Source organism: Pogoniulus pusillus, chromosome 27 (genome assembly GCF_015220805.1).
Source record: "Pogoniulus pusillus isolate bPogPus1 chromosome 27, bPogPus1.pri, whole genome shotgun sequence".
In the NCBI taxonomy this organism is placed as follows: Eukaryota; Metazoa; Chordata; class Aves; order Piciformes; family Lybiidae; genus Pogoniulus; species Pogoniulus pusillus.
Genome location: NC_087290.1, coordinates 1254940 through 1267732, shown reverse-complemented (window position 1 = coordinate 1267732; position 12793 = coordinate 1254940). Strand labels below are relative to the sequence as shown.

General features: G+C 53.6%; 1 protein-coding gene and 2 long non-coding RNA genes across 10 annotated transcripts in view; 1 reads left to right on the top strand and 2 right to left on the bottom strand.

The window, feature by feature from the left end:
- The window catches only part of CUX1 (cut like homeobox 1), a 426690-nt gene extending 425842 nt beyond the window's left edge, over nt 1–848 (bottom strand). For all 7 annotated transcript variants that reach the window (XM_064166481.1, XM_064166473.1, XM_064166478.1 and 4 more), the window contains exon 1: nt 718–848. In XM_064166481.1, the coding sequence (XP_064022551.1) occupies nt 718–780 (63 nt within the window). In that variant the 5' untranslated portion in view covers nt 781–848. The remainder of the gene's footprint in view (nt 1–717) is intronic.
- LOC135187614 (uncharacterized) lies at nt 97–4958 on the top strand. The gene is made up of 3 exons (XR_010307389.1): nt 97–503; nt 2918–3067; nt 3438–4958. It is a non-coding gene; the product is annotated as an uncharacterized LOC135187614 (long non-coding RNA).
- Nucleotides 4959–10540: 5582 nt separating this feature from the next.
- LOC135187566 (uncharacterized) lies at nt 10541–12243 on the bottom strand. Of its 2 annotated transcripts, none has more exons than XR_010307372.1 (2): nt 12138–12243; nt 10541–11592 (listed from the first exon to the last, which is right to left on the bottom strand). It is a non-coding gene; the product is annotated as an uncharacterized LOC135187566 (long non-coding RNA). The 2 variants fall into 2 exon arrangements; XR_010307371.1 differs by lacking the exon at nt 12138–12243 and adding an exon at nt 11719–11975.
- Between the last annotated feature and the right edge of the window lie 550 nt (nt 12244–12793).

Sequence of the window (12793 nt, the reverse complement as noted above, 5' to 3'; positions counted from 1 at the left end):
CGCGGCGGGCCGGAGCCCCTTGCCCGCCGGCGGCAGCGGAGGGCCGGCACCCCGCGGCGAGGCGAGGCGGCGGCGGCCGGGCAGCGGCGGGGAGCGCCCGCCTGGCCGGCACCACAGCGCCCCCAGCCCCCGCCGCTCCGCGCCTGCACGCCGAGCCCGGCCGGCTCCCTGCGCCCCCACACAAAGTCCCAGCACTCGGTAAACTTTCCCCGGCTCCTGGGGAGAAAAGGCGACAGGGAAGCGTCGGCGAGAAGGGGCAGGAGAGGGGGGGCAGGAAGACAGACAGGCGCGGGAAGAGGAGCGGCCGCCGGCAGCCCCACCGCCCGCCCGCCGCCTCGGCCGCCCTTTATGGCCCCGGCCGCCGGGGGGGAACGGGAAGCGGGGAAAGAGAGCAGCCCGGGACGGAGCGGACGAAGCGGCGACAGCCCCGGCAGCGCCGGCTCCGGCGCCATCTTGGGCTGATCGATGAATTGAACAAAGAGGATCAATTTCCGATGGGGCCGGTGATCAATGGCGCAAGGGGGGGGGAGAGGCGGAGGGAGCGGAGCGCCGCGGCCGGGCGGAGCGGGGGGTTCCCTTTAGGCGGCGCGGGCCGGCAGCGGGAGGAGGAGGGGGAGGCCGGGCCCGAGGGAAGGCGGAGAAGGGAAGGAGGGGAGCGAGGAGGGGGGGGGTCCGGCGACGCGGCCCGGCCGGAGCGGCGAGCGGGGAGAGCCTGACCTGCAGCTGCTGTAAATCAAAGCGCTTCCAATATTGAAACATCGATCCCACATTGGCCGCCATCTTGAGACATATTGAGACAGAGTGAGCGGCTGATAGAGAGAGAGGGGCTGGAGTTCAGGAGCCGGGAGGGAGGGGGAGGGAGGGAGCCAGCGGGAGGGGGGAGGAGGGGCGGGGGGGCAAGGGGGAGGGAGGCGGGCAGGGAGCGCCCAAATCCCGGCCTGGAGCCCGCGCCCGCCCGGAACACGGACTCAGACCGGCTCTGCTGGGGGGGGCAGGGGAGGGCAGAGAGGGAGGGAGGGGGCGCCGCGCCCGCGCGAGCTCACAGGGCCAGCATCGCCCCCCGCAGCGCGCGTGCCGCCGCGGGGGGCGCGCAGGGAAGGAGGGGCCGGGGGGGGGGGGGGGGGGGCTTCACCGAGCAGTGCGGGCGCAACTGTGCGATGCGGGCCGGGCGGTGCGCAGCTGGGCAGTGGTGGGGGCGCTCGATGGGGCAGTGCGGGATGTAACCGGGCGGTGCGGAGCTGGGCAGTGTGGGGTGCAGACGAGAGCTGCGGGGAGCGACGGATGGGGTGGGGGTTGTCCACGGGGCAGTGCGGGGGCAGTCGCGCAGTGCGGGGCCGGGAAGGGCTGGGGGGCTCTATGGAGCAATGCGAGGGGCAACGGGGCAGTGCGGGGTGTAACCGGGCGATGCGGAGCCGGGGCAAGGCGGAGTGTGGCGGGGGGGAGGGGGTGGTAGTGGTGGCAGCGCGCAGCCCCCGCCGTGCCCTGCACTGCCCCCGCATCCCCTGTGAGTGCGGGGTGCGGTGGGTCTGGGGCAGAGCAGCGCGTACGGCGGGTGGTGGCGGAGGGCCGAGGAAGATGGGCAGCCCGCGGGGCCAGACGGGCTCGGTGAGAGAGTTTCAGGGAAGCGACAGCGGCGGAGCCCGCGGCAGGGCCTGGTCCCCGTGTGCGGAGCGGGCCGGATGTGGCTCTGGAAGGGACGGGGCGCAGCTCGCCGGGCACTTGTTCAGGGGCCGGGGCCGCGGGTCGAGGCCGCTGACCGCTGCCTTGGCGGGGACCACCGCGGTGGGGCTGGAGGAGCGGATCCCGTCTGGGCGCGGGATAGCCACAGAAACGCAGACTTAAAGGTGAAATAAGTTACTGTGCTCTAAACAGCCATGCTGCTGTGAACAGGAGCGGGTTCCGTCTGCCCTCCTGGAGAGCAGAGCCTTGCGCCAGGCTCATCTCCACAAACCAGCCCGGGTGCGCACAAGCAGCCTCCTGCTACCCGCCCCCGGGAGAGCAGTCCCTGTGTCCTCCTGTGAGGCGTCCTGGTCCTCTCTCAGACACACGATCTGCGGGGTTTCACGCAAACCAGGGTTTTTTTTTGCCACTATTTTGCCCTTCATCCAGAAGGCAAATACAGCTTCCCCTAGGGAGGGAGGGAGTGCCGTATTTCTCCTCGGATTGCCTTGGATCACCCAGTGCATGCAGCGCTCACTCCGGGCAGCGGGTGACCGCTTGGCATTGGCGCTGGCTGTCCCGGGGCAGTCCCGGCGGGGACAGCGGCAGAGCGATCGCTGCCCATCGTTTCCCAGCCTGCTGCTGCCCTCCTTGGGAGCGGCGCCGTGATTCCAGCCTCCATTTCCACTTTTTGCTGAGGCTGCTGCTTACAAAGATACTAATTGCGATGGCGGGGTTTATGTTAATGGGTGCCACGCAACGATCAGCCTGACAACTGCAGCCCCTCGGATTGTTGGCTGCACTGGGAATAAACTGACCTGTGCTGGGTGATGGCAGTGTCAGGCCTCCGCTAGGCCAGGAGTTCTACAAGAGCCACATCCAAGAGCCCCTATGGCAGTCACAGGGCTAGACTCGGGGATGACCTGTGAGAGGGGCACCCCTTTTCCTCCACAAGTGCCACCCTTGAAGGGTTGGCAGCGCTTTGTTGGGATGGAGGCCCCACGTCGGCGCCTGGGATGAGGGTGGGGAGATGTGAGAGGTGCCTGGCCAGAGTTGCTTCAGCCAGGGCATGTTGGGTGCTGCTGAGTGACAGCTGCCTGTTAGGGACAGAACTGCAGGAGCTTCCACATCCTGACTGACAGCATAACCGGTTTGGTAGCCCTAAAATAGGATTTTAATCCTGGGAAGCATCATTTCACATTCCAGTGATCTAATCAAAATCCTTTCCTCTAATCTCTCCATGGTCCCCCCTTTCTAGATGAAAGAGCCTTGGAGTTCCTGTCTTCACCCTTTCTCCGCTGCCTCCCTGCTCTACCAGTCTGTTCTGTGTCCAAGCAACTGCAAAAAGACATTTCAAAGGCTCCTGCCGTGCCGTGGGGATGTTTTCTCTTGTTAGTTTGGACTGCAGGTGTGTACAGCCTCAAGGATGAAGTGTCCTGGTGCTGGTTTAGGTTCGGGGCATACAGTCAGGGTACAATAAATCACAGGGGAATGCTGGGCTTTGAAGGTGCACACACGGCGAGGAGGAGAAGAAAGCATCTGACCTGAATCATTTGCTGGAAAGGCATCTGGTTAAAATCCAAAGTTCTCAATCGAGTCATATTTTTCACATACATTTGGTAGGTATTAACTCGCAGCCTTCTCCCTGGTAATATTTATGAGACTAATGTGTTAAGCGGAGGTTTACATCTGTCAAGAAAGAGGAGTGATTGGGGGGGGGAGGTAACAAACGATCCCAGCATAAATAATGTTTTATGATCTTCTTCCCGTGGTCGCAGGCTGTTTGCTGCGGGAGTCAGGTCGCGTGGCGTTATCGCCGGGTGGAAGTGGAAGTGGAAGCTCCGTGGCTGGATCCCAGAGCCTTCAGCTGTGCGGTTCCGAGGACAAACAGCACAGCTGAGTTTAGGAAGTGCTGAGAAACCTTAACCCTGCCGGAAGACAAACGCTGCGCACCGATAATTCCTATTGTCTTCCGTGCGGGATCCAGTCCCTTCCTTGCCATTTTGTGTGGCAGCGAGCCTGAGGAAATCTGGCTTGACAGCTCTGTTTGTGCAGAGTGCTGGATTTCTTCAGGCTGCCTGCTGCAAAGACCCCGCAGGCTTCAGAGCACCTCGGAGCAAGCGGCAGTTCCCTTGGTGTTCCTGCTGAGAGGTACCTGTGTAGGGTGCAGGAAGGACCTTGGGAAACTGGGTGCGTTCTGGCAAGAAGATGATTAGAAGGAAGTTTCCTGGCATTACTGTGATTGGAGAAATCAGTCTCATCTCTCTCGATCCGAGGAAGGGTTTCCTAAGGTTAGGTTTGAGCTGTGTAAATGCTAACGGCTTTCAGCACGTGCTAACAGAGCCCTGAAAGAGTCAGCACAAGGCATGTGCAGTTTGAAATCTGAAATGACAGCAGGGACTAAGAGCTCTTCAGAAAGATCTCCAAGTATGTTGCACAGATTCCTGCTTAATTTTTCTCCCAGGTGTAGGCACACAGGCACCATTTTAGGAACGAAGCAAATCCCTGATTGGAATTTGTTTCCTATTAGCTTCGTGTCATGGAGTGTCACTGGCACAGGTGGTTCAGGAGCACATGTGCACACTGAGACATCACCAGCAACTGGTGCACATTGTGCTTCACATCTCACTGCTCAGACTGCTGCAGAAAATGGACCTTTACTCCAGGGGTCCCAAACTTGTCAGAAACAATTGGTTGTCACAGCTGCTCCTTTGGGCATGAAGGTGTTTTGGTCCACAAGGTCAGTTGGAATTGCTGGACTTAGGCTTGTGTTTGCCTTGGTGAGTCTGGGACAGCCAGGACACTGAGAGTGCTTCTCCCAGCATGGCTGTAACTGAGTCTCTTCTCCATGGACTCTTGTCTTTCCCTCTCCTCTTTTTCACTTAAAGCAGCTCCCGAATTTCTCATAAAAGAATTCCTTATCTGTGCCCCTGTCTGCTCCTTTCCAGCCCATTGACCATGGCTCTCATCTTTGCATTTCATAGAATCATAGAATCAAGCAGGTTGGAAGAGACCTCCCAGATCATCCAGCCCAACCTATCCCCCAGCCCTAGCCAATCAATTGGACCATGGCACTGAGTACCTCATCCAGTCTTGTCTTGAGCACCTCCAGGGACGGTGACTCCACAACCTCCCTGGGCAGCCCATTCCAATGCTAGTCTGTGCAGAACTTCCTCCTAACATCCAGCCCAGACCTCCCCCAGCACAACTTGAGACTTTGTCCCCTTGTTGTGTTGCTTCTGTTTCCTTCATCTGCTTTTCATCCCTAGCTGCCTGTCCCTGCTGAAGAGGAGTGCCTCCTTCCCAAACCCCGTTCCTCTCCACTGTGAATTGTGTCACCCTGTTCACTCTTTAACTGAATTTGAGAGCAAAGGAAGCTGTGCTCCATCCATCCTTATCACACTGTGCCATTCCATAGTGAGACTTGCAGGGATGGCAGAGAGCAGAGACAGCCAGACAGGTAATTTGTATTGCTGGGACATTTAACCCAAATTAAGATCAAAACTCATGTATGTCTTCCAAAGCAGAGACATTTTTTCCCCATTATTGCCCATGACTCCACTTCTGCTTGATTTATATCTGATGTAGTTGCCAGAGGTTCTGCACCATATAAATCACCAGGATTTGGCCAGTGATGTGAACATGATGTGCAGAAGCTCAGGAGACCCCTTGAGCAGAGGATGGTTGGAAGCTGGGAGAGGTATCCTGTGTGCCTGCCTGCTCTTCCCTGGGTGTCCACTGGCAGAGAGAGGAGATTCAGCTGTGTGTACTCCTGAAGCAACAGAATCAACTGTGTGAGTTTTAGCACAGTTTAGATGGTGACGTGCATCAGCTACGCGTGAAGCCCTGTGAGAGCTGCAGGCTGGTAGGTGGAAGAGGAGCAAGCAATTCTGACAGAGGGCAGGGAAAACAGCCACAATTAAGAGCAAAGCAAATTTGGGTGCTGTGGTTAATCACTCTTTAACTCTGGAGACACGTTTGTAAGTACCCAGCACAACCCACAACAGATCTTCACTGAGGATTTGTGGATTAACCCACAGCAACATAACCCAGTGATGACTGCCACTGCAGTGGTGCTCTCTGCCCTGCTGCAGGAGCTGCTGAAGACCCTCAAAGAAGAAAGACCTCTAAGGAGCTGAGTTGGGCTTCCCAGACTGAGCACATTTGGAACATCTCTGTGGGATAGCTGCTTCTCCCAGGGGCCATTCCACCCAGGTGCATGGTCGTGTTTTGGCCAAGCTGAGTAATAACCATACCCATGGGCAATCAGGAGAATTAGAGAAGAAAAGGACCCACTCCTGGAGCTGGCAGTGAATCACTGCACACCAGATTGATGTTGCTGTGTGGTTCTTACCAGTCCGAGTTCGTGAGCCCTTAGTGCCCTTCAGCCATGAGCAGGATGGTATCAGGATGAGTCCTTTCTTAGCTGGTCAGGGCTCAGGCTCCTGCCAGCACTCTTCTCTCCCACTTAGGCTCTTGGCTAATCTGGGCATTTATCTTCTCTGTCCTTTAAAGGGGTTAGGAGGCAAGTTAGGAGGTTGTGTTCCCAGGCAAAAGTCTCACCTTTTTTTCTCACTTAGAACCTTTCACTTAATTTTACCTCTTTTCTGGAGTTTTGGGATTTGGGTTTTATTGAACATCCATTTTATCTTGTGCTTAACTCCTCTTCTTCCTGTCAGGAATCTCCCAACACTCCTCATTTCAGGTTCTTGCTCTTGCCATCTTTCCCTCCCTGCTCAGTCAGGAGTCCCGTTTGGCTCTGCTTTCCTCTCCAGCTGAACTCCTCTAAACCTGTTTTTGTTCCTCATTTCTGCAGAATCTCCAGGTGCAATAGTTCAGATATTACTTCAGAGTAGGAATCAGAACCATTATTAGTTTAAATCCCTTTTTGTGCTCTGCAGCCCAGCTGAGATGGCTCTCTCCTGCTGTCTTGGTGCCGCTCCCCCTGTGGCAGGAGGGCTGAGGTAGTGCTTGGGGCTGCGGCCAGGAGCTGCATTCAGCTGCTGTCACAGGGTTCTTGATGGCACAAAACGATTCACAGGCTCTTCCCCCAGCTTCTCCCTTCTGTAAGACAGGCTTGGTCACCAGGAGATACACAGTTGTGTATGGTGGTGACTGCTGGGCACTTGCCTCTCACCGGCTGCAGAACTGGGAAGCTGCAAGAAGGAGATGGAAATGAAGCAGCTCAGAGGCTGCTCCCACACCTCCCAGTTTCCCTTTGGGTCTTTTCCAGGCAGGGCCCTGAAGTGGGTGAGCACAAGGCTGACGCTGCCTTGGGAGAGGAAAAGGGAAAAGGTTTTTCTTTCACTTTCCAATCGAGAACACTTCAAGTGGGACAGGAAGAAGGCAATATCCCTCCTCTCCTCTGGCTGCCCCCTTCTCCTGGCCTGTAACCACCCACAGTGCTCACATCTCTTGTGGTGTGTCCCCTCATGGGTGTCAGCCATCCCAGGGTGGCACAGCCACCTCCGGCGCATGGGTGCCAAGGGGAGAGAGACCCACGCCTGAGCCCGGTTGTGACAGGCAGGGCCAGGCAAGAAGAGGCAGGTGGGTATGCAGGACACACAGAGGTGTGTGGGGATGGGAGGTGCCCAGCAGGGCTGGCACCGCCGCACTGCACAGCCCTGAGCACCAGGCTGCCAGAGCTGTGGGGGCAGGTGGGAAGCTGGGTTTGTGGTACCTGAGGATGTCCGAGGTGCATTTTCTTCCAGTAACGAGTGTGAGGTTTCCTTTTGGGAGGCACATCTCTTATAAACACAACTGTGACTGATTTGGCACAACTGGGATTTGCTGCAAACACAACTGTGTCTGGGGTTATACACCTGGATGCTGGGGTGGGGAAACAGCAATTCTGGATCAGTGCAGAAAGGGAGAGAACAGGAGGGCAGGGAAGCCAGCAGCCCGCTGCCCGTGCTGCCTTATGCTGGCAAACCCAGTGCTGCACCCCACAGGAACCTCCTTCTTTGCAGAAAGGGTCCAGGGTGCTGGGCATAGCATACACAAGTGGCCCAAGGTGCTTGGGATGGGATGCCAATCCCTATTGCTTCAGTGGCATACACACAAGGGGTGGATGTGTTTTCCCCCCTGGCATTGGTGTTTGGGTGGTGATGGATCATGAAACAGAGAGCAAAATGACACAGGACTTTTTATCTCTAAACACTACCTTCTCCTTTGGAATAAAGAGGTCCAGACAGATTCTGGCAACAGTTCTCCACGTTTGTATGCAAGCCCTTGTTTGCATCTGCTTGGCATTGTCCCAGACTGGAGCTTTAACCTTAAAGAAATTGCAGGGGCATTGCTGGGACCACTACGAATGCCCAGGGGTGTAGGCTAGCACAGAGCACAGCTTATTAACCTTGTGTTCATTCTGTACATCACAAGCTGGAGGTAAAACAAACAGAAAGCATTCCTGGAGAGGAGTGAATGTGTTTCAGGTGGAAGAACACCATGGCAGTGTCTTGTCTCCAGCAGTCAGCTTTTCAGGCTCCAAAGCATGTGCAAAGCTTTGGTTTAACCTGTTCCTGAACGCCTTGCTGCGTGAGGCTGGAGCCTGCACCAGGGCCACATGCACAGACCCTGCTCTCGTGGAAGGACTGCACACAACAAACTTTAAAACTGTGAGGAGGAGAAGAATGTTCAAGGGCAGCCAACCTGGAGGGGAGAGATCTCATTTAGTTAGGTGAAGTGTTTATAAACGCAGCTTAGGAACACGTGTGAAGGAGTGATTTTTTACTTCCCAGGCTGCAACACGGAACAGAACAATCACTTACTTGTCTTTTCCAAGGACTTTTAGGGAATACATTGCACTTGGAGTGTCTCTTTCGGCCTGCTTTTTCCTTTGGATAGCTTATTGCTTTGTTGGTTATTTCGGCTTCGCTTTGCGTGTCTGTGTCTGCGCTCTCCCTCTTCGTGGCCGACAGAGAAACATCTCCCTGGGTTAACTGAAAGAAGAAACTCCTTTTAGTTTAACATTTCAGGCTTTCTTTTCCCATGTGTGGGCTACCAACTTTGGTCTACAAACCTCACTCTTCTGTCTCTTGCATCATCAGGATAAACGTGAAGTGACAGAGACAGCCTGGCAGTGCAGCCGTGCAGTGTAACAGAACTGACTATCAAGCTTGGTGTATAGATTAGATTAATGCATGAATCTAATTTGATAGTTCACGTTACCAGGCTAACATTTTACAGATGTAATGCCAAGTTGCTAAGTAAATGAAAATCACAGAGAGTCCAATTCTGAAAGGATTACTCAGGCAAAAAAATCCCTGAAGTCAAAGGGAGTAGTGCCTGAACAGAGCCTGCCAAATTAGAACTAGAGCCATGTTCCCAAAACAGAGCAGCAGATTTATCTCCCAGATCTGCCCATGAGTTGAATTCTTGTAACAATGAAAGATATATAGGGAGAAGGAACGAGTAGGTAACCTGAAATGTAAGGAAAGGCTGATAAGATCACACCAACCCTGAGCAAGCACTTGTGTGGTTGGTGATGTCAACAGGACCCAAGCTCTTTTAATAAACTTGTTCATAGTTGTCCTGTGCTGTGTTTTATGCCCTGCACTACACAGATCGTGGCAGAGTTTAGCAAGAAGAGGACTCACATTAAATCTGCACGTAAAATACCTGCGTGGAATCTGAGCAATGTTCTTGGGGTGATTGCAATAAAACATCCATCATAAAACTCTGCCCTCCTGCTTCTTTATGTTCGGTTTCAGCTTCTTGCTTTCCGTGCAGCGTCCCACTTTGTGACGCTCAGCAGGCAGCACTGTGGGGCAGCTTCACCTGGAGAAGAGAGCGGTGCTCTGCTTGCTCCCTCAAGGGGAGCAGCGCAGCAGAAACCCACCGGAGCAGCTGCAGTGTTCTGTCTGTGCCAGAGCCTGCTGGACCAAATGATATAACCGGTTGCAGCTCCCATGAGACACTCAGCTCACTCTCTGTTTATAGCTGCTCAGGATCTGGCCCACTGACTGGGATGGAGCTGAGCCAGGGATGATTTCTGCCCTTTATCATGGCTTTGCTCCGTGTTCTGCACTGTCAATCCTCCTGACTCTTCCTGCCAAACCCAGCTCCCTTCTTCACAGTTTGGTACTCCGAGTGTGAACTGGTACTGGTGGAAATCCAAGGGTAAAAATGGCAGGAGTGTTAAAGCACAGATCCATAGCCTGGATCTGAGAGAAACAGCTTGACCACAGAGGAAGTTATTTGCACAAGAAGTATTCAAACAGATAGGCAGGGTTTACATGTGTTTAGTAAATCTTGTCTGAAAACTGGAACCAGCTGTAGAGGATATGGAGGCCCTGATCCCCAGCTCCTGAGCACTTTCCTACCTTTGGATGATACAAATTCCAGTCACTTTTTCCAGTTTTTAATCTGAGGGCTGCTGGGGACTGAAATAGGAGGAGTGTGATTTCCATTTCAGTTCGCGGTGCCTGTCAGCATCCTCAGGTAGCTGCTCACAGCTCTGCCTTCCCTGCTGGTGGAGACCTTTCACAGCCCCTTTCCTCCTCACCTCCATCTGATCTGATCTGATCCTGCCGTAAGCAGCCTGGAAGCAGAGTGCTGGTGTAGAGATCCCATGGTAGCTCAGGGCTGTGAGAGCAGCCTTTCGTGCCAGGCTCATCCTTCCATGCCAGTGTTAGGGCAACAAGCAGGGACTGGCTGAACCCCGGAGCACAATTACCCCAGACTTTGCCCTACATGACGACAGCGGAATCGGTGGAGCCACTCTCGGTTCCTTCCTAACCCAGAGGAGAACCAGGCCTGACAGCTACATTTGCATGCACGATTAAGAAAGTTGTAGATGCAAGCAAGATCTTTTCTCTTCTCCTTTTCCCCCCTCCACTTCTTTGTGTGTGTGTGTGTGTGTGTCTAACTATGCACCAAATTTTGTAGCTGAAATTTACATACTTCTCGATTCATGAAATTATGAGCAGCTGCTATTTTGCTACATTCTTAAATTGAAAAGGCAGCGAAGAAAAGAACAGACACATTAGGCAAACTCCATCTGCCCCTCACGTCTATCACTTGCCTTCACTCTCTCCTTTGCCAAGCAGGATACAATGGCATAATCAGATGTCTTGGTTTGCCTGGGAGAGTCCCCAAATTTATATAGCTGTCGTCTAAGATGGGATTTTTGTTTTCAAGACAGCTCCTTCTCGTGGTCTCTCGTTCCCTCCCTCCCTGAAACCTGTGCCTGAGTTTTCTGAGGAAACCACAGAACACAAAAGATCTTCGGCAGGAGAATAACCTTCAAAATGGCTTACAGGCTCTTGGAGGCTCCTGCGAGTCTTCAGACATCTATTCTTAGGGATCTTAGGATCACTTAGGCTTAAGGAGCTTTCCTATTTCTATTTTTTGGGCTTCCATCTTTTTATTCAGGCTGCAGAGGAGGCAAGATTCGGGGTGAGAGGGTAAAACGCAGGGTTCAGAACGAGGGCGGATGGGTTTTATTTCTGGCTTTTGCAACGGATCTTGGAACTAATCCAATCCACAGGTAGTTCCAGGCTTGGAGAAAAGGGTGCTTTAAGCTCTTTGGAGAAGAGTGCTTCTATCCCTGGCGCAGCTGGAAGCAGCCTGCCCCTTCCTTTGTGGCTGAACACCGCTGGGCAAACGCAAACACCACGCTGCAGCCCGATGCAAGTGTCTGAATATTCCAGTTTTGAATTAAAAGATGGAAGCTCAGGATTTCAGACCTATTTAACACCTGGTTAAACACTTAACAAAGGAGTAACAGCTGAGTGCATCCCTGTTAAGTGGAGGCTTTTCCTTTTTGTTGCCCCACTTAAGGAACAGTCATTGTCATTCAGTCTCATTAACATAAATAGGTTCCCTAGGAGATGTCCCATTAAAGTGGCCATCCCTATTAAGCATGTCCCAATTAAGTAGTGTTTATTGTATGGCAGGTTCCAGACCTCAAAGCAGAATAATTCTCGCTTCCTAGAGGGGGGGAAAGGGAAAAAAAAGTCAAAGAAATTACAGACTTTAAAAGGGCTTAAATTGATACAAACTGATAAGAGCCCAAAAAGTGAAAAATGAGGGCTGACACTTCAGCCTTTTGTTTACCCTGCGATGCTGCTTTTCTGGTTTTGAGTTCAGAATGTAGCCTACACCCTAACGATGAATTTCTTGGCCTTGATTTGATTGTGTCATAACTTAATGTTTTATGACTTACAATCACATTAGTCATAGGAGTCACTCAAGTTTAGAGATGATGGAAAAGACATAGGAGATAGACAAATCCATACAGGGAGAGACTAATGGCGCTGCGATGGAACTGCTGCGCTGGGACCCAGCAGATCCGAGTTCAGTGGCCCGGCGTGTGGCACACGTTCCTGCCTCCCCCGGAGCCAAGCACCCAGCCTCTCTCCACAGGGTTGTTCAGGCACCCGAGCAGACATTTAAATGTCTGTTCGTATCCCTCTGTGCATGCCTAATCCACTCTGCTCTTTCCTCAGTCAAGGTGGATTTAATCGGGGGCTTACTCCAGGTGCCAGCAGACAAGCTCTGGGAAATCTTGCGGCGCTGGCTGGAGATGATACAACCCTCAGCTGTCTGCTGCCAAAGGCTACCCCTTATCCCCCGCCTTCTATTCGTGTCAGCCGCTCCAGCAGCAAAGCTGGGTCTTTAGCACAAACCTGCCTTCAAAGAGCTGAAAGGACTTGATTTTGTCTCAGAGCGGTGGTGGGGAGGCGGGCAGGTGTCTCCTGCCTGTTAAGCTTCTGTGGGAGGTAACCTGCAGCGCAGAGAGTGAGCAGAGGAGGAGGAGGAGTAATGCCATCTTCGACTGAAGGCAGTTCAGCACGTTTACACTTTCATCCCGGGCATTTGCAGCTCGGTGTTTACCCTGCAGAGCTAAGACAAGCTTTGTGTTCTGCCCTGAAGGAGACAACCTGTCCTTCCCGTGAAGGGGGAGCTTGTACCTGGGTGGAGTGCAATAAATGCATGAAAAATATCCCTGCTGGAAGGCTACAAACCGAGCTCTCTGGATGGCAGGACCTCCAGAAGCTTCCTCAGTCCAGGTGAAAATGGAAATACAACAAATTCAAACCCTCTCAGCAAACACAGCTTTGAGTTCCACCCCATGATAGCTTCTCTGCATCTCCCTGGTACTTCTGAGGAGCACTCTGAGCTGCCCCCA